Here is a 25,762-nt window from a genome sequence, read left to right on the forward strand (position 1 = left end):
AACGTAGGGGAGGAATATTACCGGGAGTGGGCGGTCCCAGGGAACGGTGAGAGCAGAGACACCCCCAAGGGACCACACTGTGATCAGGATAAACCACAGATCTCGGTGCTTAACCATGTTTTTTCTGCCACAGAGGTGGAACGCCTCTGTCCAGAAGTGAGGACCGCATCCATTCCTGTAATTTTCTATGCATTGTGGGACTTGTAGTCCGGCATTCACACAGGGAAAATGCCACAATGCAAAGTAATAAAGCAGGACGAAATGAAGTAGTCGCGCCTGGAAAGTTACAGCATGAGAGCTCTACACAGAGAAAGTAAATCGCAGAATCAAGAGAATGTACATTATTTTCTTATCACAGCGATATTTTCAAGAGCAGTATTCACCGCTCCGCGGAGCGAGATAATGCACACACAGGCAACAAAGCATGACTTTCATATAGCTCCCAAACTGAGATCGCTTCGAAGGCACTAGCCCTCATAAAAGGTTGCGGATTGTTTATGATAGAATATAAAATAATAGCATTAATTTATCACATGAAAAATGTTTCTCATTTTTGTCTGTCCACCTTGGTTTAAAATCAATAAAATCAATAAAAAAATAAAAAATGTATCACATGAAATTAGAGCTTTCGCCATGGCTCGCATTCAGCAGTGGTGTTTCCCTTTGGGGTGGGGAGGGTTACTAGTGAGTGCGCTATAGAGGGCGGGAAGAACGTCCTACCCTGATATTCAAAGCGTGACATCAGCTGCAGCCAGGAATGGGGGTTTTGGGTGAGGGGTGTGGCACACAAGGTCAAGGATAGATGAAGTAATAGTCTGGGATAATGTGTGCAGCAGAATAGGTAAAAGAGGGACTTCTGCGCGTGCTCGAAGGGACCCGAGATTCGCACTTAACCTCTATGTGTGGTATGGGGTACTCAGTTTAGGTGAGGGGATACAACGAAGGTGGGAGGAGTGGTGAGAGTGCAGCTCTGTGTATAGGACTTCGTGAGCTCTCACTATGGTTCTTGGTGAGGGCAGTCCAGGAGAAAGGTCGACCCACTCCCAGGCAGACCTAATGTTAAGTTCAAAAATATATGTTTCCTTTGGATAAGCAACGACTTCAAATATTCATACTCTTCTTCTCATTCAACCCAATCACTTCAAGATCCATACAGGTAAAGCACTTATAAATGGCACGTTTGATAAATTTATTCTATAATTTTGTTGAATCAATACATTTCAAGATAAAAATCACAAATACAATCAAAAATACACTGCTTAATTAAAAACTAAAACAATATTCCATCATCTCAGGAGAATAATATAGACAAAACAATATGTCATTCCTGTGTTACTTGGGTGTAATTTATAGACAGCATATAGCACGAATACACATTTCCTGCCTACAATTTGATGCTGACTGCTACCCAATTTAACAAGATTTAGTGAGGCGTCGACGCGTTTCAGTGGTTGACTTCTATTGGAACCACCTTCAGGACAATAAATGTATTCTCCTCATATGATATGGTTAAAACCAAAGATCTGTTGATTTTCTTAACCATTTTCAATAATCATAAAATGTCTTAAATCTTCTTGAATTTCTAAAGTTTGCTCCACCTTACTTATTCAATCCAGCGAACCGGGATTACTGCTTAAGCTCGTAGCGTCCGTAATGGGATTCATTAGTTGGAATAAGAGCCACAAACAAAATACCCGACTGTATGATAAAGTGACAGCCATCAGCGGGAGAAATATATTCTTAATATTTGGGCTTGATCATTAACCCCTTCCCCGCTCAGGACGGAACCGTTCCGTCATGAGCCACGGTTGCCGTGTGCTCATGACGGAACGGTTCCGTCATGACAATCCTGTTGGCGGCCGCTCCGCCTGCACAGCGCTGTTTCCCCGCCTGTGCGGGGCGACAACGCAAATGGGCGGAGTCATGACGGAACCGTTCCGTCATGAGCACAGCTCAACTGTGGCTCATGACGGAGCGGCTCCGTCATGAGCACAGGCCCACCGCGCTGCCCCCCTGCCCCCCCCAGCGCTGCAGCGGAATGTCCGCAGCAGCGAAGGGGTTAATGAACTGCTGGATTGAATAAGCAGAATGATCACTAATAAATTGCTGATTTGTAACAGATCTTTGGTTTTAACCATATCATATGAGGAGAATACATTTATTGTCTTGAAGAAGGTGGTTCCAATAGAAGTCAACCACCGAAACGCGTTGACGCCTCACTAAATCCTGTTAAATTGGGTAGCAGTCAGCATCAAATTGTAGACAGGAAATGTGTATTCGTGCTATATGCGGTCTATAAATTACACCCAAGTAACACAGGAATGACATTGTTTTGTCTATATTATTCTCCTGAGTTGATGAAATATTGTTTTAGTTGTTTTTAATCAAGCAGTGTATTTTTGATTGTATTTGTGATTTTTGTCTTGAAATGTATTGATTCAACAAAATTATAGAATGCATTTATCAAACGTGCCATTTATAAGTGCTTTACTTGTATGGATCTTGAAGTAATTGGGTTGAATGAGAAGAAGAGTAAGAATATTTGAAGTCGTTGCTTATCCAAAGGAAACATTTTTTAACTTTACGGTTTTGGGGCGCTCCATTCGTCTGGATTCAAGAGCCCCCTCTCCTTGAGATTCAAGACCTAATGTTACACATACACACTGGAAAACCACTTTCGGATCTGGTGCTGGTAAATACCTTTGTCCTCAACTACCAGAGTAAACAAGCATTTGCAATGCAATAGGTCTCAACGTTATACGAGTTTGAGCTATTGGCATTATAAATGACTGTGCCTTTTATTTATGTTTTTAAAAAAACAAACTTAAATAAAAAGCATTGTAATTTACAATGTCAACTGCTCAAACTCCTATAAATGCGAGACCTATTGCATTGCAAATGCTTGTTGGAATGTTTTTCTTCATGTCGGAAGTGGTTTCGGAGCTCTCCAGTCACGTTCGTTAGAAAGGAGCTCAGGATTGCTGTTTACCAAGGCGCTCGCTCCATTTGACCACTCTCACTCCCTCTCAGTTTTCAGTTTCGATATGCCGACTCCCGTAGAGGACGTACTGAGAACGCGGTGACGTCATACGCCGTAGGACGCCGGAGAGAGTGCACGAACACAAATTCGTCTTCCGGTGACAGGTAGAGTATAGTAAAGATTTTTACTATAAAGATTCAGTTTTCAGAATTACAGCATTATAAATACGCACAGCAGTAAAAAAAAAAAAAGAAGTTTAAACCAAAAACTAAAAAATATTAAAGTTAGTAAAAAGCCTCAGCGTGTTCAGAAAATATTTGAAAAGCATGTTAGACAAATCGGTCAATTAAACTGTCCATGCTGTATTCCCTCGGAATCCTGGACACTACTGCAAGTTGGCAGCCTCCTTTCCTCCAATAAACTGAGGGCAACTGCTGCGCCCACCCCCGCCACCACGCCCCCATAATACACCATCTGCTGCCTGCGCTGAGAGGAGGGCAACTGCGGTCCTAAAGACCGGGGAAGGCTACATACCCTCTGGTAAGAGCCGAAGCCAGCAACGACAGAGATCCTATAGCCCAGCGCCCAACCCATCAAGCAGCTGTGAGTGCTGCCGAAGTTACCTTTCCGCCCGTTTCAGCACGCAGCTCCAGTGCGCTTTAAGCTTATGTCTATTTAGAAGAACATGTTTTGTGAAAAAATATTTGAAGTTGACTTAGTCATGGACATCCTTACTGCACTGTGGTAAAAACATGCCAGAACCAGGAGCTGCTGCAAGTACCTGCCTATGGGGGGGGTCAGACTGCGTTGAATTGCTCATTTGAGTTGTCAACTTATTTAGTTAGCATCAGACTCATAGGCTGAAGTCGGCGTGTGATTGTGTTCAGAAGCATTTTATCGTTTTATATAAAATATACTGAACAGTTATTCAGCCGTTTTCATAAAATGAGATGACAACTTCTACAGTACGGAAATGTGCTTACATTTTTTAGCATACATGTGCAAGAACAGTTAAAATGGTCTGTTGGCACGCGTCAGAGGCCATTGTTGCAATATTTATGCAAATTTATTAAAGGCAGTAACCAAAAGAAGGCTGATGGATAAGAGTAGAAAATAATGTACATCAATTTGTAGCCATGCAGTAAGAACTTACGAGCATTTAAAATGTGTGATGTATAAGTCATTCAATTAGACGAGGATGTGCATACTTCCTTAAGGAGCAAGTCTTGGCTCACTTGTTCGGGTGCTACTAGGTAAGGCAAAAAGAAATAGTTTGTGGTGTGCACCATGCAAACAAGCGTTAGCCGCACGCGCGCCTGGCGCTTAAAGTTTAAAAAAAAATGAAAAACAAGACAAGCCCAGCGGAGCATGGCGCGCGCGCTTGGGGGCGGGGGAGCGGACCCTTTGAAGTGCTCCCAAAAGGCGGATTGCATGGCGGCACGATGCGCGTGATTGAGCGCGTGCTAGCCATGCAATCCGCTTTTTGGGAGCACTTTTCAAACCCGCTTTCTATAGTCTCGCTTTGCGATCGCTTACGCGATAGCAAGGTCGAGACCTAAAAATGACAATTTCACAAATCATCTGTAAAGCTCACTACCACCCAAATGTGTACAAGAGAAGAGTTATGTGGAAATACGCACACATTCTGCAGTCCCGAAAGCGCCGGATCTTTTCCTTATGGGGCCATGTATTTGAAACACATGGCCCCATAAAGATAAGAAAATATTTACGACGGGCGGAAACCAGGCGAGGGAGTCCAAGCAGGCCGTCCTAATAAGCCAAAGGGAGGCAACATACAAAGCTCTTTTCCAATGGCTGGCCACCGTTTAGCATAAACGGTGACGCCAGCCAATGGAAAAGAGGGGCGGGGCTTGAGTCCCCTTCTCAAAAGTAAATTGGCTACTACAAGTCTCGAGGCGAGGAGCGCATGCGCGCTCCAACACCAGCCGAGACCTAAAAGGACAACTGGATTTTGTTACAGGACAAGTAGATTCATGAAGCAACCTGCCCCAAGGACAAGTACATATTTTATTAAATTCCACACCCCTGTGCAGGCCTTACAGCCCTAAGGCAGGGTGCACTATATCCCATGTGTGGACATATCTGCATGCGCAGGTATGACTCTGCAATATCTGAGCTATTCTTGGATAATGTAAGAGCACAGGGAAGTCAAAGATTGCATGGGCTGGATACTGGTCATTACGAGTTTCCTAGCTCCATGATGGCTTCACTGCACCCTAAGATGTTTGGTACCAAACATCTTGTCTTAATAAACCCTCACTGATGCCAGTTTTGGGTTTATTAATAAATGTACACAGGAGATCATCTAGAGGGTCCCCTGAAAACCTACGAGGCACTGGTGTGGTCTCTGACTAGTCTTAGCCAGCCTCCCAGCACCAGACATGTTTCTGTTCAGGGTGAGAGCCAGCACCCTCAGAGGCCAGAAATTAGCCTGCTCTGGGCAGAGGTGCTTCACACCTCCTCCATGGCAGGATGGCCTTCCAGGGCGGGAAACTTCAAAGGCGATGCAGCCTTTGAAATGAGACCCAGGAAACTTCACATAGTGGAGGATGCTAACCCTCCTTTCCTGCTCTACAATTGGCAAGAGAACAGGTGAGAACATTTGTTAAATTAGGAGGCAGGTCCCCATTCAACCAGCATTACCCCCAAGGTGGGGCAAGCGATATGGAGCTCACTTTTCATTTCCCTCCATCTTGGTTTCGTAGAGAATTAGCCAATTAGGGTCAGAGTAGTGCCCCTTCCCATAGGAAGGGGTCACTTGGAGGGTATGGACATCGTAAAGGTAGGCAGCCCATTGGCTACTACCTGTCATCCACTTTAACTCTCCTAAATTTAGTATTTAGGTTGCATCCCTGGACCCTGAATTTTATATTTCACAGACAAAGATAAGGACAAAAAAAAGCCGCAGACGCGAGGACTGAAGCCATGCTGTAGAAAATTGGCGCCAACCCCTGCCTGCTGCCTTATTGTCTTGACAATCATGGTGTGCTGTCTCGCCCTGTGACTGTGAGGCCTCCAGCTACCCGAAGCTCATTCCAGCCTTCTACAAATCGCCCCAAAACTCATTTGGAGTGGAGGTACCGTTCCCCTGCAGCCACAGGCACCGAACTGCAGAATCCTGTTTTACCTACTGGCTGCTCCCCGGCGACTTAGACGCAGCACCCGATCCAAAAGCGGTACATCAGCTCGAAGGTCAAACCTCTCTCTCTTTCAAGTGTGGAGACACCAGGATCTACCAGAATCGTGCTGCATCAATACATTGGTTACCGGACCCTGTCCAGAATTCACTGAGATGAAGAGTCCAATCCGGACCCCAACTGCCTAGAAAGCAGGCACCCGTCAAGGGACGTCAAGACCCCTATGCGAGTGGCCTAGCTGTCACAGAATCGCCTCTCCAAGCTGCCTGCTCCTGGCCGCAAAGGCATCTTGACACCTGCCACCCGGCTGACCGATCTGCTCTGCACACAGCCCGCCTGGCCTTGGGTACTGACAACCCACCTGTGCTCCCATGGTCCTGAGGCCCTTGCTGCCTGGTCCCTCGAGTGGGACCCCTTGGATTTTTGTACAGTCTGTTTTCAAGTGACCCCCTTCTTCATAGCGCACCAGCTACCAACGTCCTCCGTTCCCTGCTCACGGCCGAATCTGGGTTATTTCATGAATACATTGTAGTTGAGCCACAAGATGAGCATTTCCCATACGTGGACTTAGAAGTCTCATTAACTTACAAAGAGCACATTAATTGGGTTAAAGGCGCCCTACCCCATACCACAGAACACGCAAGACTCGACCTGCTCAGCAGAGGAGCGACTTGGCCGGTCTTAGCTTCACATACACCGAATCCAGATATTGTTACTTTATCAGCAGCAGGAATGCATACTCTCTACAGAGATTTAGTAAAACTTTACAGAAATCTTACACAGTACACAATGAGAACATTTACAGTTCAACCTGTAGGGGCTGCTCAGGCTATACAACCACACATGGCTACTACAGGTATTAGCTCACAAACACTAAATGCAGTTATGGGAAAGATTCCCACCACCCGGGCGCAAATCCTGTTCTGGTTAGCACAAAAAACAGCACAGCTTGAAGCAGTATTTTCCTACACGGGCCAGTAGGAAAAACACAGAATTCTGACAATGGGGATGGTTCACTCAATAGAAGATTGTATCACTTGGGGTACGATCTTCGCTGCTGTATATACCAGAACACATTAGTACCCCTTCAATAGCGGTCATACCAGATGTACTGAAACAAATACAGAACAAGTACGGGGCAGAGTCAGCCTTGAATCTGGGGATGAAACTGATGGGCAATTTTTCCCAGGTATCAGTCCTTATGTTGAGTAACAAAAAAGGGTAGGCAGTGGCTATATGCCAACGACTGCGGGAATTCACTCCTGCACAAAAGGAGCGAGAATTGCCTAAGATTATCAAAGATACATATGCTTTGCTTGGTAGGGATAATCTGAAGAACCAATAGTTAGGAGCAATTCTGAAAAGGATAACTAAGCAAGAGCCAGATTCTTCAAGGAAGTAATGGGAAAATACACAAAATAATTTACAAAACACAGTCACGGGGTGGGTCTCCTCCTCAGGAACACACTGAAAGAAAATACAATATGAGAAACCGTTATAATATTAGAAAATGTGACGGGTATCAGCATACCGATACACGTTCCTCTCATTCCTTTCAGGAGACATCAGAAAAGGGTTTGGAGAGAGACGAACGGTCAGAGTACAGATCGAAGAGCGAGTCAAGCCGAAAAGGGAGACACATCGTACTTCGGACTCCATTATTAAACAAGAAGGCAAACAATACTTCAAAACCTTAATTTAAAAAGAAAAAGACATAAGATTAAGATTAGAAATGCCTAGGCTACTGAGGACTCTGCTTCTGAACGGAGAATGGGCAGTGATGATGATGACAGCGCGGCAGATGTAACAATAGCTCGCCAGAACCGGATGGATTATCTGGGGGTAGTAGCACTGAGTGAGCATATCAAGGGGCAAACATCTGCTACAAGTGTAAGTGTCCCACATCGTTTATACAAAATAAGGCTCCAAATGGAGGGGGACATACCCAGGAAGGTAAAGGGGCTCTATTGGGGGAACCTGATCTATGGTTATGATATTTTTTTGGCCGAAAAGGATTGACTACCTGAGTTCGTAATGGACTGCCCAATGGGAGAAGAAGTTATTTTAGCTGCTTTCTCGAACCTTGTACCGGAATCCGTTAAAAATCAATACACGCAGGAATGGGCATTAGCTCCTGCACTTTCCCACAGTCATGTTGGATGGGATGAGGAGTCACCTCATCATGAGATACCATTAAAATCATCAATTCCACAACCACAGAGACAATACCTAAAAATGCATGAAGCAAAGAAACAAGTCAGTGAGATCCTACATCAACTTGAATACCTAGGGGTGACAGAAAATTGAACATCACCTATGATTAGTCCCTTGTTTCCAGTAATGAAACCCGATAATTCATATCATCTAGTCATAGATTATAGACATTTAAACGCATCGAAAATCACATTTGCAGTACATCCCTTTCACTTTTATCAGGATACCTCGTTTGTGCAAGCAATATTTTTTTTCCACATCTTCCATCTTGATCCTAGAGATTTAAAATTCCCCCAGTAACACCCTCAACATCTTAGACGAAGGCATTCTGCCCCTCAGCAACACAAAAGGTGGTACACCCATGTCAGCATTGAAGTCGTTCTCACAGCCCAAAGAAGTTACCTTAGCTCGAAAACACAATTCAACCCATTAGCCGTGGCCAGCTGTACATTGTCTCTAATGACTGATAAATTGTTCAACAAGACCATTACTCATGGGGTGATACAACAGGGTCTTGATATGTTTTACTCCCAAGTGATTTAAAAAACGACAATTGGAAAGATATGAACTGGCTCCCATTGACAGTTCTCCCTTGCAAAAATAGACTCCAAAAACCCAATCACCTCGGAACTACTGGCTGTTTTTACAAATGTAACTTCTGGCCACCAACTGTAAATATCCACAACTACAATAGCATTCTTATGCACACCACCCAAAACAACCATAGGACTTATTTAACATCTATAGCTAATTAGCTCAAAGCTATGTTGGGAACATATATAGCCTCAAATGGACTGGGAGCACTGACTTTGGATTTGCCATTGATATTATAGGAAATGCAATCATGCACAAAATATAAAACATTTGAGTCAAGCCCTGCCCACTTAGAATCTCACAAATTCTCTTTTTTTATTGCTTTCATCCCTATTTGCCACTTGTGAGCTACAAACAAAACGTTAATTCTTATTCCTCAATCTCTCGCTTGACATCCAATGAGTCCACCTTAAAGGACATCTCTTACTTTCATGAGCTCTTTATCCAACATACACATTTCAGCCACCAGTCCTGTGACGTGGGAGTGCCCTTCAACCACGCACTAGATTTCAAATCACCCAAACTGAAATCATTCTCACTTTGGTCACATCCCAGAAGATAAGAAAGATAATCAGCCAGCAAATTCCTGGCCCTTGGTACATACTCCACCCAATCACTCACGTATTCTATATTGTAATTTGCCAATTCTCCGAGTTGCTCTTACTCCCCCTCACATGGTAAAATGATCAACTATTGGTGAGTAATCACAGGCACAGTAAATTGTATGCCTCACAAATTTGGTTAAAAATGGTTGATTTCCCAACAACATGCCAAAGCTTCACTTTCCACTACAGAATACGTGGATTCAGTCCCTCCAAGACTCCTGAAGGCAAACACAGCCACCTGTTCTCTCCTTTCTCTGTTGTAGTAATACTGCTTCCAAAACGTTTCCGACTGGCATCCATTATAACACACATCACAAGTATCAAACTGTTTCTGGGGAATAGCATGAGCTATTTTAATTCTTTAGCAAGATGAATTCTTGCACTCAAACGTTATTCCACTCAAATTTTTCATTCTTTTAAAAAAAAAAAAATCCTCGTGGTAAACTTTTTTTTTAGCACATCTGGAAATGAAGAAAAGTTTATATAATATGAACATGAGTGCAGACAATTCTTTTTTATCAACCTGACTTTGTACAACGATTGTTTGGGGAATTTTCCATGCACTTCTGGCATTGTACATTTTTATTTCTTCCCCTCTCTGTGTCCTTGGAAAAGTACAGAGTGGATGTTAGAATAATTACACTTTTTTAATCATTTGTGTTTCTCTGAGATGGAAAGTCATGCTGGGCCTTTTCCATTCAATTTGCAATTAAGCAATTGCTTGTGATCCCCGATCTTGAAAATATAGTATGGTTTACTATTCTTTCTGTATGTATAGCTGGAGGGAATTTTCCAATGGATTAGGGGGAGGGAAGTGAAGGTCTGTAGGCAGACTTGTTTCAACTATAATATAAAATGAAAGAAGAATGTGTGGTCATTCATTACCTACACTGAATAACGTTTTCCTTGTGGGTCTTGCATCCGTTCAAGCTTGAATAAACAAAATGCTTTACCTCCAACTTCCTGTACTCATTTTAAAGTAAAGTGGACAAGAGGTGTGTTTTCTCAGAAATAACTTGTGTAAAACTCAAACAATCCCATGAAAGATCATAACTGATCTTTGTTCTCAAGGAAAGTGGAACCTTCAAACAAGGCTTTCTGTTGGTCCAACACCAATATGGATAACTGGTAATTTAGCAGTCAACACTCTGAATATCAAATTTACAATTCTCTTCACTAAGAGTGGCTCCTTTTTCCTTTAAAATGGACAACATTCGATGCAACCTCTCATCATGCTGCCTCAGTTCGCAACCATAAACCAACACAACATCCTGAAAGGGTGTGACTGCTTCATTTCCTCTATATAAACACTCTACAACTCTCTGACAGACTGAAGAAGCTGAGGCCACATTAAATGTCATGCTTTTGAATTGATATTCTCCCTCAGGTGTGATGAAGAATGTGAGATGCACTGAATCATGCTGAAAATTATCTGGTGGTAAGCTCAGGACACATCCAATAAACTCAAAAAGCATGAATGTGTTTACGGTACCAGAAAGGGTGTTTGATGGCAGGGGGGTGCCCTTAGAATTTTGATAAAGTGTTGGGACCACTGAGAGAGCATTATGGGATTGACATGTTGCAGGAGCCCACAGAAGACGGCGCAGTACGGATCTGAAAGCACAAATCCCCCACGAAGTGGTAGGCAGACTCAATGGGATGAACAACATGAAACCAGCTCAAACGAGGGACAGAGCAGTCACAATGAGGTGGGGGAGGGGGGCTCTACTGTGCACCTATGACTTTAGCCGAATGTACTGTATGCTATGTGCCTTTAAAATCAAAAAGATTAGAAAAAAAATATTAGCCCAACAAAGTCTTCTAAAAGGACTGAAAAAAATTGCCAATGCCTCCTCCTTTAGGACTTGAAGTATAACTCTGCTCCTTTCAGTGGTAGGAAGGCAAGGCCACTCACTACTCTGCCATGCACCATCAACACACTAATCCCCACTAAAACTCACAGACAAATGTGGTAATAATGGTCAATGCAGCAGCAATAAATCTACTCCAAACCATTGCACAGCAACACAGAGTAGCAAAATAAACACAGGAGAGATCACCTGGTTCAGAAAATCTCAGCGAAGTGTGCTGCATAATTCACAGGCAAGCACTGACATATCCATTACTCCTAGCTTTACTTTTATAGTGAAAATCTTATGCCTTGAGCTTGATAATATGCTTTGCATAGATGGCATATTACGATACATGTATCGGGAGTGTCACAATATGGCATTTGCGTTCAATTACTGCAAACATAGCAAATAAAAAAGATAAGTACACTTATGGCATTGAAATATATCAAGTTGTAAAAGATGTTGAAACTTGTACATATTATTTACAAATTCAAATTATTTACGATTAGCGTGAGCACTCGAAGGAAAGACACTAAGTTGTAGGCTCAGCTTGCATTACTTCCAGTATAAAAACATGTACACCCTTTCAAAAAGTTGAAGTTTCTGGCAGCTCCTAATGATCCCTGATAATGTGCAAAATACATGCAGCCCCCACGAAAAGTAAGTTGGGGATTGCTTTAAAAATAAAAGTACACATAAATTGCAACTGAAAAAACAAAGTTTTGCTACACTACTGTGCAACTTTAATCGTTTCTGTGAGGCAACATTTAGTAGAATGTTTGTGAAGCATGCCAAGGTTTACCAAAATGTTAATAATCGAGAATCTGTGCAAAACAATTATGCACAATATGAAAATATGTAAGGGGTCCAATTCTTACAGGTTTTTTTTTTTAAAGTGCACCTGCAGTAATATGTCCTTGTATTGGTGAAGATTTAGGAGTCAAGAATTCACAAGCTTACAGAAACAGACCAGGAAATCAGACTCTGGTAAAAAAAACATTGTTAATTCTATTTTTGCAGGAGAAAATACACACATGTATATTTGCTCATGTGTAAATCGGCTGAGAGATTGGAAATTCACTTCCTTTACAACCCCATTTTTCGACCCATACTGGAACTTTCTTTTTAACAATATTTTATTGATTTTACATGGTATAGCCCGGGACATGTCCCGGAGGATACATTGTGAAGGATATACATACTGCCATAAACATCCGTTTGTGTTTGTTGTGTAACACTCAAATGTAACAATAACATTGCGCAGTTCGTGTCCAACCCCACCAAATTATCAAATTGCTGAATATGTGGTCGGAAGTGACCAAATGGAACTTTCAATTGTGTAGAGAACAGTAGCCTCCAGGGGATATAGTCATTCAAGGGTCTGACTCGGTGAGTTGGGGTAGGTCTATGCCCCTGTAGTCTGCCCACTGCAGCCATATTTTCTTATGTTTCTGGGGACAGCTCCTAGCCTGAAACACAGCAATCTCAGCATTCATACAGTCATCTATGGCATTTTTCCACCTGCTAATCTTAGGAGGAAATACACTTTTCCACTGTTGTGCTACATCTCTTTTAGCAATAGTGACGGCTAAAAACAACAAGTGCTGTTTGTATCGCTTCCCCCCAATACTGTCAGTGCTGTGTAGTAACAGTAACTTCGGCTTCAGAGGTATAACCCATGACAGCTCCTCACTAAGGCAAGCCACTATCTTCCACCAAAATGGTTGCAACGTGGTACAACTCCAGACGGTATGCATGAAGGTCCCCTCCGCCGTCCCACATCTCAGGCATGCAGGGAACTGGATAGCACCCATCTTCCATAGTCTGAATCATGTATGATATATGCAGTGCAAGTATTTGAACTGTATCAGTCTGTATCGTGTTGAGATAGCCGCACCTCGAGTGCTGGCCAAGGCTTCCACACAGTCATCATCTATTAGATCTGGTATGTCCTCCTCCCAGGCTGTTCTAGTCTTGTGTAGTACGGTTGTGCGTTGTCAGGGTTTGGTATACCTGACGGATCTTGAGGGCACCTATGTCCCCCATCAGTAGGCGTCCTTCTAAGGGGTGGAATTCTGGCAAGGTATCTGTCCGTCGTAGTATGGGGTCAAGTGCATGCCAAAGTTGGAGGTATTTATAGAATTGCGACTTGTGTAGTTGAAACTCCGTCTGGAGCTGCTGAAATGACTTTAATACGGTGCCTCGCACTATGTCTCCTAGGGTGGATATTCCCACCATGTCCCACCCGCGGAATCCCGCAAGTGCTGTTACCAGGCGCAGCAGAGTACAATGCCATAGCGGGCTAGTCTGGATCAGACGGCCATGCCGTCCCATCTGTCAGACCACTGTAACATTTTTTACTGATGCCTTAATCAAGAGTAACTTTCCAACCTTTTACAGTGTGGGAAGATATCGCACAGGAGTCAATGAATACCCTTAAACATGTACTTTTGGTGGTGTACACAGACCTGGCGTAATAGGAAAAGCTATTGTCAGAGATCTGATACAGTGAGAACAATGCCATAATTTACCGCATCACTGTATGGTACCAAAAGGAACAAGTGGATTTTTTTCCCCAAGACAGGTAGATTTCTGAAGCATCCGGTTCCTTGGACTACTAGATATTTCATAACATTCCACAGCTCTGCAGTCCCACTCCAAGGCTCACAAGTTATTACTCCATCTGACTTTTGGCAATCTCCATGGGCCCTCTGACTTTAGTGGAATCACGAACAAGGGAATCTATCTTTCTAGTAGAAAAAAACCTTTTCAAATCAATCTTTCAGACTACTGTGTTCTCTCTGACAGTAAGATCTATTGTCTTAAAACGCCATTAAACCTTTTCACAGAAATGACACTGGAGAATTGCTCAAACACGTATGGACCAGAAGAGGATAAATATAGATAAAAATACTTTCTTCTTCCCAGATGAGCAGTACAGCTGCCTATGACATCTCAAACCACAAACAACCCTTACCGCAGAGAGGACACTGGAGAACAGTTAAAAAATGAACGGATCGGGAGGGGACAAACACAGATAGATATGTCTTCTTCTACCTAAAGGAGCAATACAGCTGCAGATGTTACAGTCAATTCTTTAGCGGGGTGCTGCTAACACACTATTACTAGACGCCAAGAAAAGTAGTTCTAAAACGGTCACACTCTTTCTATATGTGTGCCACAAGCAGTATTTGAAAGTTTCACCATTTCTGAAAAATGTCACTGTTTCTGTTCTTCTGGAGAAAGCAATACCACCCACAGTCTATACTCACAAACTGTCAAGTAAAATTCGAAATGTTCTGCTGCTGTCGCTTTCGCTGAATGGCTGGTGAAAGAAGTGGTACTTCTGTGACATTGTTTCTGTGCACCGTTTACAGGTAGAATTGCTTATGTCATAGTTTATACACCTGGGACAAGACGTACTACGGCACTTAAACAAAGTACACTTGACTGAGGCTGTCCTGATGTCAAAAAGCCATGTTTTGCACCACTGAAGCAAGGGAGCACGACTATATTCACATAGTTTATCTATACCTGTTGCCAGTGCAATGCAGGCATTGTTTGTAATGCACACCTTGTGAAAGTAGTAATACAAAGAATTCTGCCCCTGGGCTCTAACGTTATACTGCAGAGAGTAGTTGTCCCTCACCTACATGGACAGGACAGTGCCACCTCATGCAAGCATGCAGATAACAGAAAATGATGGGTTATCCCCTTACAGTCCAACATAAGTGGCACGCTTAGCTTCGTCTTTCACAACCAGGGTTGGATTGGCAGGGCAGGAAACCGGTTATGGCCTGAGGAGCCTGTGTAAAGGCCAACTGGTGCGCCGTTTTTTTTTAGCTAAAGTTAAAATCACATTTGCTTGGGCCGCTGGGGCAGTACCCAAAACGCTGCAGAAGCATTATAGCAGAGGTCAGAGCTCTGTATAACCAAGTACAGAACCTGCGTGACTCATTGTCCTGTATAGCAGGACAATGGCCAAACTCAGCTGGAACAGTATTAGGTGGGGCTCCTCCCTTCATGTCTGTGCGTGACAGTGAGGCCCCGGGGAGTGGCGATACTGTTTTTCAGCATCACAGGTAACTATTGTCACATGGGGGTGGGGAGAAAGGGGGCTTTGCAGGAGCCGTATTAAGAGTGGTGGCCATTTAATAGGCTCGGATTTGGACTCCAGCAACAGAAAAATAAGCCCGGGTGCCTGCTGCCCATTATCTTAAGCATTTGCAATGCAATAGGTCTTGCATATGCAAGACCTATTGCATTGCAAATAATTTATGTGTCAAAGGCCCCATGCTGCGCTTTCACGTTAATGGAGGCAGCTCCCCATTCTTTAGACAAGCCGCGTCTAAAGAAATTGGTATGGCTGACATTAAAGTGAACCCACGGCATGGGTGCTTTGACAGAAAAAAAGCATCTGTTTGTCAAGTTGGCAAACAAATTATTTTTTTTGTAAAAGCGCCCCATGCCACACTTTCAGTTTAATAGTGGCACGGCCCTTTCTTTAGACGCGGCTTGTCTGATGAAAGGGGCCATTAATGTGAACGCAGCGCATGGGCGCTAGTAAACAACAAAATAATGTATAAAGACGTGCAGCCGCTATACTTAAGGCAGCCTGCGCTGCTAAAATAAAGAAAAACGTGGCTGCTATAGTTAAAGCGGCCCGCCATTAGTTATTATAATTAAAATAAAAGCGGGCAGCGTGCTGCGATGCAGTGGGTGGATTAGGGGCAAATCATTTAACAAAATAGTGCTCACTGCCAAGATAAAGTAGACTGTGTAACAAGACAAGTAAGAAGTCCAGTCGTTATTAAAAGTTACAAATGTAGACAAGGCGGTACCAAGGAGAGACTGACAAGCCTATTCAGGAATTTGAAAGGACCGTAAAAGAATCCAATTAAAAGATGGGCGGAGCTTCAAGGTCCTACCTCAATACAGCATGCCTCGCAGAGCAGCGTATCCGCTACCCAGGCTCAACCTAAAAACTGTGAGGGGACTCCTGTTCTCCATTAAACGAAAATAAGAAATAAAAGTTTGTTTGTTTTTAGTTCTTTTTAACGTTACTATGAAAAACGTTTATCTTGGGGCAAAATTAAGGGAATGGAGAATAGACATAGTGGGAGAGTAACAAAATGGATTGAGCAAGAAGTACGATTGGATAATGACAAAAGAAGAAGTGTGATGGGCAGATTGAAGAAGAATGACAAAAAGAGGGGAAGAAAAAGAAAATCAAGAGAGACAAAAGATAGAGGAGGTTAGGATAAGAATGCTGGAAGGAGGGGGAAGAAATTGGGGCAGAAGTGATAAGAATGGAAAGAATTGATAAAGATAGCGAAAGATGGAAAGCGTAGTGAAGAGGAGGCAGACAAAGTGAACGATGAAGCAAATGATGCAGAAGAGGTTGTCAAACGTTTCCTGCTCTATGAGCAGAGGATGGACTGATATCTATCTCACATGCACTATACTAGTTTTCACCCGTAGTCTATGGCTTAGTTTAGAATCTACAGATTGAATTTCTTTCGTCAAAGGAATCGAGTGGTAAAGGAAACTCAACCAGTAGATCTTCCTTTGGTTTTAACACTTCTTCCAGACACAGGAGGACCCTCCGTTACTGTCTGCAGCAAGGCAATAAATAGGATACAACAGAACAACAGTGGCTCCTTATCAGGGACCAAGGTATATAGCCCTGCTTCCTGTGAGCACCACTTTCTGCCTCTAGCCTCTGCTGCTAAAGATTTAATTGAGCAGTGTTCATGAAAACACAAGTTTCATGTTTTCAGGAACACTGCCAGTGCACAGGTCAGCCCTCTCAGCCTCCTCTCCAGACTCCTGATGACAAGAGGAGGAGGGGAGCCGAGGCAGATCCAGTTAAAGAGAGATGTTAAAGCACAGCACTCTGTAGATGGATGCCTGGATTGCGAGTGTGCGGGGTGTACTTCAACTACAATCCCCCACACATGCAAAATCCATTTTATTTAGCAGACATACTGCACATGCATAATGCAGCACAGTATGTCTGCTGAAATATGGCTGTCAGTGCATACCTGAGGTCAATGAGGAGCCACACAATGCAGCAAGAGAAGGATCCTAAGCACTGTTTATTCCTGCTCTGCTGCTGCAATGGAGCCTCCGAAATCCCATGTAAGCAAGGCAGGAAAAAAGCAAGCTTTTTCCTCTATGCATGTGTGTGTATATGTTAGAAAGTGATTACCAGTGACTAAGACTGAGTTAGGGTGTGTCAATGAGAGTGAAAATGAGTGGGAATCTGAGTTTGACAGTGTATGAAAAAGTAAGTTAGAGCGAGGGACTGGGTGAAGGAGTGCGAGTACATTATAAGACATGAGCGATTGAAGATTGAGAGAGCATGTGGGAGGGCATTAGGTTTGGAGCTATCAATGGTGCAGCAGGTGCAGTTGTACCAGGGCCCAGTCATTAAGTGTGAAAGTTTGTGTTTGTGGGAGCGAACTAGTGAGTACGAGTACATTTGTGAGTGGCAGTGAAAATGAGTGTGCGCAAGTTAAAGCGAGAGGGGGAGAGTGATTGAGAGAGGAAGTGAGTATAAGTGAAAGTGTGAGTAAATGTATTTTTGTTTGCATGTTTATGCTTGTGAATCTGTCACTGGCCATGGCATACTCAATATAATTCTGGGTTTATGGCGACACCCAAGGTAACATGCTGCTGCTGGCATATTGGAGGTAATTCTTGCCATAAGAAAGGGCACATGGTAAAATGCAGGTCCTGACAAACTAGAAGTAATTCTTGGCATGGCCCCCAAGAAAAAATACACACACTTGCATACTGGAGAAATTCTTGGCAAAATGCTTTCGCTGGGACTGTGGAGGTCATTCTTGGCATAGGGGAGAGCACCCAAGGTAAAATGCAGATGCTGAAATACTGGAAGAAATACTTGACATAAATGGACACATATGGCAAAATGCTTGTGCAGACATACTGGAGACAACTCTTTGCCTTGGAGATGGCCATGGAATACTGGGGACGAGAGGGTGGGTTAGGGGAAGTAAACCATGATAAAATGCTGCCTCTAAACTACTGGAGGTAATTTTTGAAATATGGGCAACATCACTGGCAAAATTCTGGTACTGGAATATTATATGTAATTATTGGCATCAAAGTACCAAAGCAAAATGCGGACACTGGCAAAACAAAAGTACTTCTTAACATATGGGCAACCCTCATGGCAAATTTAGAAAACAATTGTATGGACCCATTGCAAGTATAACACCCCACCACGTTTAAAGCTCATAAGTTGCCACTGCAACAGAATACATTAGGTGTAGTAAAGAGCACAGAGGATTTCAAGGGGTAGAGGGAAGTGAGTGGGACTGACAGGCGAGAACACGACTGGAGGGAGGGGAAGGTTTGCAGACACAAATGAATTAAAACTCCAACGAGAGATACTAAATGAGAGCAGGAATAATGACATGAGAAAAATAAAAAGAACTGAAGAAAGTGCTCATAGGGAGATACAGGAGAGAGGGAGATTTCTAGCGCGAGAGAGAAAGATGGGAAAAGAGAGGGAAAAAGATAGCCGGTGAACACGGGTAGAATAAGAGACACAAAGGAGAGGAAAAGAAGTAGGGAGTGAGAGAAAGAGGAAGAAACAGACAGAGGGGGTAAAGTGAGAAAATGCGAGGGGTTTACAGCCAGAAAGAAAGGGTATAGAGATGGAGAAAGGAAGGCAGAGGTGGAGACAAAGGAAAGATGGTGTTATAGATGGATAGATAGAAATACAGAGAGCTAGAGAATCAGACAAATAGTTGCACTTGGTGATAGTGGAGGTGAAATGAGGGACTAGAGAAAGGAGTGACAGAATAGAAGGGAATTATATATGTTCCTGTTAGAGAAGGCAGGATGACATAGTATTTCTGAGAAAAATTAAAAGGTTTCATTTAGAGTGATTTCATGCAGCTTTTTCAGATTCAAATCATATCCCTACCCACAATACAAAAGTCATCAAGTATCATTATGTATGCAATCAAAGACATCGCTTGCAGATAAGCTTCTGAGTAACAACCGAAAGAGGAAGCCTTGCCCAATTCTGATGCGCCCAACCGTGGATGCCTCCTGCAACTTTCCAGGGAGTTTGGCAGTCACCTGAGGATGGGTGGCAGCTACACAGGATCCGAAGGTGAGCAAGAGAATCAGCGGCTCAAGGGTAAGCAGGAACTTCAGGGACATGAAAGTGAAGAGAGGAGGAACTTCAGTGACCGGAGTATTAGCAGGAGTTTCTGTTGCCTAATGTGAGCAGGGACGTATGTCCAGAGCAGAAGCCTCTTGGAAACTAAGTGGTCAAGAGCCTCAAGTAAACAAACGAGAGCAGGTACCTCACACACTTGAGTGACCAGGGGCCCAGGGGAACTGAGCAGAGGCCTGGGGACAAGCAAGAGCATTAAGGACATGAGTGGCAAATAGTGACAGGGAAATGAAGATCAACTGCAGCCTCAGGTATCTAAAGCTAGCAATGCTCTTGAACTCGGAATAATGGAGTTACTACTGACCCTACAAGCCTAGAAAGCTTAATTAATCAGATTTTTCACAAAATGACTCCCCTGATACTAACAAAGCAACGTTTCATAAATGTTCATTAGCGACAAATGTAGGCCATTTTTAGGTCTCGCCTGAGCCAGCGCTTTAGCGCTGCTCTGGCGAGAGCTATAGTAAGCGGGATTTGGAAGTGCAAACTAGTGCTTTTCAGGCCGCCAACTACAGTGCATGTGCGCCGGGCGCGCGCACCATTTGTCAGCCTGCTGATCACTTACGCGGCCGCTTTGATGTTCTCAGTGAGCCACGCGGTCTCTGAGAACATCAAAGTGGCCGCGAAAGTGCTCACCATATGCCAGCCTTCCCTGTGTTGCTTTAGCACTCACCGCCCCCCCCCCCCCTCCTTCCATGTTACCCGTGTGGCTCACTTTCTCTTTCACGGCCGCGCAGCAAATACTTGTTCTACATAGCATGCACAGGACACTAAGGTATTGCAGCGTTTTACATGAACACCAATTACATTACAAAAGGACACTTTAATTTTTCTTTGTTCAGGAATGTTAAGATAAACAGATTTGTCCAGAGTCACACTGTGGTGAGTCTGTTGCTGAAACTCGAACATGGTTCTTTAGTCCTAAGGCTCGCATAAGACTTCACAATTGTGACAGGACATCACATAGTAACCTGGTGTTAGTGGTTAGACTGTCTGCATGTCTCCTCTGCTAGCATCTGCTGCTCCTCGCCATCACGTGATGATTGAAAGCAGGGACCCTTTCACCCGTGTGGCGTCAGCTCACCACAGTTTGCTGTTCATGCTGATTCTCCCAGTGAGCAGGGATGTTTTCACACATGTTCGTTTGTTTGTGTTCAGGTCCATTCGTCACAGCCTGCTTGAGGATGTTCTGAGAACTCCAGCACTAAACGAGCCTACTTTGGCAAGTGTCAAAACCTCTGCCGCTGATTTCATTTTTTAATATTTGTTTAAAATGTAATTGTATCCCGTTTAAGGCTTCTCTGATGCTATGGAATTCGCCAGTTCCTCACCCTGCTGGCTTGAGAGCGAGTTAATCACTCAATGTTGCATAGTGTGATCTGCATCACATAAGTTAGAATCCCAGCTCGGCTGACTAAGTCCGTTTGACTGATGCACTGTTACATTAGGTGGCAGTCCCCTGTTATTCACTACGTTTACAAAACAGCAAAAGAGCAGTATGTCCTTTAGAAATAAACAAAGTGAAGCCGTAAATAGCGCAGGCCTCTTCCCAGCACCTATCGCTCACTGTTGGCCTCTGTCTTCTACCTTGTCCTAGGCTCCTAGGCCTTTCAGCTAGGTTTGTGCAATATAAATACCACATGCTGTATTTATTGGAGAAACATAATGTGGCTATTGTGAATTCTTCCTACATCAAATGTTAAGTAAATGTGTATTAAGTACAAAAATCATAATGCCCCAGACAGTAATTTGTTTATATAGGTAAGGGCGTATTTAGTGCGCGACTATACAAACCAATAAATGGCATCCTTCACTCACTATTAGAAAGGGTGAATTAGAGCAGGGCTGCTTCCACCAGTGTCCTGCTAATGGTGTATATGCAGTCCCCTCTCCTTTCTGCTACAACGCACCCCACAACAGGTAGCAAAGAGCCTGAACAATGTAGAGCCTGCAGACAGGAAGTGCCTGATCTTGAGCAGTGCATGCACTGGTGCAAGAATGGATTTTGCAGCAGGTAGTGAAAAGTATGCAGACAGTAAGTGCCTCCTGTTAACCGCCCCCACCAACCCGTTCTCCACCCCCCACCCTCCCTCCCGTTATCCACCCCCACCCAGTGGCGAATTTTAAAAGCACATTGGCAATTTTAGAGTTAACTTAAAACTAATAAAAAAATGAGGCACTTTAAAGTTGTTTTAAAAATAATGCCCTTTTATAAAACCTACTCCCTATAGTAACAAGCATTGGCATAGCCAATAGGTCTCGCCTTTGGGGCCTTATAAGTGTTTAGTTACGCAGCACAATATCCTTGGTGCAACAACATCAACTGTTGCATGGCTAAACACTTATAAGGTCCCAAAGGCGAGACCTATTGGCTATGCCCTTGCTTGTTTTCTTTGTGTGCCCTGGCCTAATTGTATTCAATCCTGGTCACACCAATATGCACCCCAGGGTACCGTCCACGTTTGCCATTTACATTGTGACATATCAGTACCGAAACAGAAGCTTTAGCATCCCTTCGTGGAGTGGATAGTAATATCGCGGTGTTCGCTACTCGCACTGCAAATCTCAAGGCTATTCCTGTTCTATCACACGTTTATGCACATAGTGTGATTCAAGACTGCTCCCTCCGTGCCTGCATACAATAGCATCAGATGCTCTGCCACTCAAGCTCTGACACCCCAAAACTCTGCACCTCCTACCTTCGTTCGGGCAGTGTTCTAATGTGACACTAACCTGTAGGTATCATTGACATTACTGCCTTCATATCATAAATGATAGTGACACTCAAAACTATCTATGACTGTCACAGCAAACAGTGACCCAACAGACCCTGCGAGTTACTCAGTATTGCATTGTAAGCAAACACCGCGGTGCCACTCCATGCTCCTGGCCAGCATTATCGCCTCACTGCAGACAACAGTCCCCCTTTATCCATATTCTTTGGGCTGTCACACAAGACATGCACCCTTCAAAATAGATATTACACTCACACACAGTTCGTTTTATGTTTCCCCCTCCCGTGCGCCCCAAATATTCCCCTCAGTACCCGTCACGCAGCCGTTCACGGCGGTCGGTTTCTGCGCGGTCACCACATAATTGTAGGACATGGCGGCGCCGTAGTGTCTTTGAGCTCCAGCAGATCGTGCACTGTCCCGTTAACACAGCCAGGAGGCCTCTCAAACTACAGCCCGCGCCAAAGACTCGCTGCTCCAAAGGCCAGAGAGACCGCGCGTGGACTGACGGGACACAAACAGGGAGTCGGCGCATGCGCCTGGAGGGGCGCATCACTGACAAGTCTGCGCACAAGAAGCTTGAAGCCGAGACACTGGTCCAGGAACAAGGCTCTAGACTGCTTACTAACCTTAAGAATGAGACCGATATGGCCGCCATACTCCTGGGCAAAGGACCTTTAGACTTCCATTGCTTATTAAAAGGCGAATGCAGTTCTTGTCTTAACTGCAGTCACCTACAGTAGTAGGCACTTTAAACCTCTTCTGTATTCTGTAAAACCATAGTCGAATAATTGGTTTTCATTCCATATTAACTGATTATAAACTTGTAATGTTTTAGTGATAAGCGCACGGACAATTAATAGCATCTGCTTTTTGAACAAACAAAGGTTTGCTTTGGTTTTAAAAAATACATAATTTACTGACTCTGTTATTAAGCATCATTCCATCTCTTTTGTCGCTTCTTTACAAACTGTGAAAGTAGTTGTGCATCAAACTAAATCTGGGATAAAGTCTACAAAAGTGGGCTGGCAATGTTATGTTAGGTTAACGTGCTAGTTTCATATATATAGCGCAGGTCTTGCAACCCATAGCTTTAATGAATGGCTATGGCTCTGATTACAAGTGAACCAAAAAATTCCGACCCCGACAAATTCTTGTTTGCATAAGGAGTAAGAATGAAAAATTTCCTATTTAGCATAAAGGAAAGTTTCAATTCTATTAAATACGCCCTGGCTCCACTAAGGTCAACTCTGAACGCGGTGGCTAGACTGGTCACAGGCACCAAACGATACGATCTTATATCCCCAGTCCTGAAATCTCTCAATTGGCTACCCTACGAAGCTTGAATTCAGTTAAAGATTGCTGTTCTGGCTCACAAAGCCCTTCACTTCAATAATCCCAGGTCACTTGCGCAAAAACTTGAACTATTCTGTGGTTTTAGAGCCTCAAGAAGTGTCACTACCTTCCTCCTGAAACCACACATCCTTAACAAAAAAAATAACTTGTCACCGAGCCTTCTCCGGCGCTGCACCAAAGATATGGAACTCTCTTCCACCGGAAGTACGCAGAATCTCTTCAACTAAGGCTTTCAAACTGTAAGCTAAATGATTCCTTATGAACAAATTCTTACCCTAAGAAGGATACGCTCACTTGCTCGGATAATGATACTGCATTTATGTTATTCCTCCCATTCATATTGTATAGCGCTATGTTACCCTTCGGGATCTTGTTCGCGCTATAAAAAACTTTATAAATAAATAAAATAAGGACGCAGAGGCGAGGATTATGCATATCTTTCACCACTCTTTATTAATAGCAAGTTCAAAGGTAAAAGTAAAAACAACACATTCCCAATACTACAACTCCCATGACCCACAGGGAGTAACCATGGTAACCAATAGGCCAATCCAGTAATAGTCCGATAGTCTATACAACACATAATGCAGCGTAGTCCTTCCTCTTCTTCACTGACGGAAGCTAAGCGCCTTGTTCTTCATTCCATCTTCAATTCTGAACCTAAGAGGATATGGGGGGAAACGTTAGAGTTTCCCGAACAAACACCACATGTCAGGTATGGATAACATGTCCCAATGCAACAAAACTGAAGAGAAGATGAAAGACACAGCAGCATTTCGATTGCCTTCATGTTTATTGGTCTGTACAGATAGCCATCCCAGCTGGCAGCATCCCAGGCACAGACACCAACTGCCAAACGTGGAACACTCAAGGCAGAAGGCACCTGTAATCATTCCAGGTGACATCACACGCACAGCTCTGCCAGCATCACCACACCTTCCCCCTTTTTAATGAAACAACACTAAAAATACAAATCCCTCTACATAAGAGAAAAAAGAACACAAAGATAGAATAAAGGATACATTTGGCATTTTAGCAAACACAATAAGCAATAGAGATAAAACTATCAAACATAATCATGTAATTTACTGGGTCTGACACGAACCCTAGTGCTTTTCCTGTTAGTCCTGTCAGACCCATCCACACTGAAAAAGGAACTAAAAAGAATAGAAGATCTCGGGACAGAAGGTTTCAAAACAGAAGGAAGACCATCCCCCCGGAAAACACCCTAGTTAGCATTAATCACCCTGGAAAGATCCTTTGCAACACGAGAGGTGTTCCACCAGTTCCCATTGACTAATTTCACTGCATTCTTGCGTACTTCCACAATTTGTTGAGATTCCAAAAATGGACAACCCTTTTCTGACTGAAATTGGATTTTGTATTCTAACCCAATCCCCAACATTAAGTCTATGGTTTTCTTTTTTACCAGTGGACCCACAGTTCTTAGATCCAGCTTCAACAGACTTCTTGTTAGTTGTCTCCCACACACACTGCATATGGTAACCTTGATGAAACATCTTAACCATCCAAAAAGGGTAAGACAGAGTGGGAGCTTTCCTCCCCCTCATGAGTTCAAAAGAAGTCAAATTGGTGGCAATATGAGGTGAAGTACGATAGGACCAAATAAAATCCTTCCAGGCTTGAGAAACACAAGATTCAGACCTGACAGCTTCCTGTACATATTACACAACAACCCTATTAAAACGTTCTGCTTTACCATTGCTTTGAGGATGATAAAGCGGAGTTCTAATATGCTTAATGCCACAATTGTGTAAGTACAGATTGATTTCTTGCAAAACAAATTGGATGCCATTATCCGTTAGAATTTCTTCAGGATAACCCTCTCTATGAAAGACCTTGTTTAAACAATTAAAATAACACTTTTGGAATTAGGAACGCTGATAGCCTCAACTTCAACCCACCTAGAAAGATGATCCACAAGCACTAGAAAATATCTCATATCAGAAGGTAAAATGTGGAAAGGACAAAGAAAATCCATCCCTAATCTCTGCCACGCCCTTCCAGGAGGAGACACAGGAGATTCAACCATGC

General features: G+C 43.4%; 1 protein-coding gene across 1 annotated transcript in view; it reads right to left on the reverse strand.

Moving 5' to 3' along the window:
- Positions 1-22,871, reverse strand: part of DDB1 (damage specific DNA binding protein 1) — a 990,203-nt gene extending 967,332 nt beyond the window's left edge. The window contains exon 1 of the mRNA XM_085648506.1: positions 22,666-22,871. Within this exon, the coding sequence (XP_085504632.1) occupies positions 22,666-22,726 (61 nt within the window). The 5' untranslated portion in view covers positions 22,727-22,871. The remainder of the gene's footprint in view (positions 1-22,665) is intronic.
- Positions 22,872-25,762: the final 2,891 nt, after the last annotated feature.

This window comes from Triturus cristatus, chromosome 3_2 (assembly GCF_964204655.1).
Source record: "Triturus cristatus chromosome 3_2, aTriCri1.1, whole genome shotgun sequence".
NCBI lineage: Eukaryota > Metazoa > Chordata > Amphibia > Caudata > Salamandridae > Triturus > Triturus cristatus.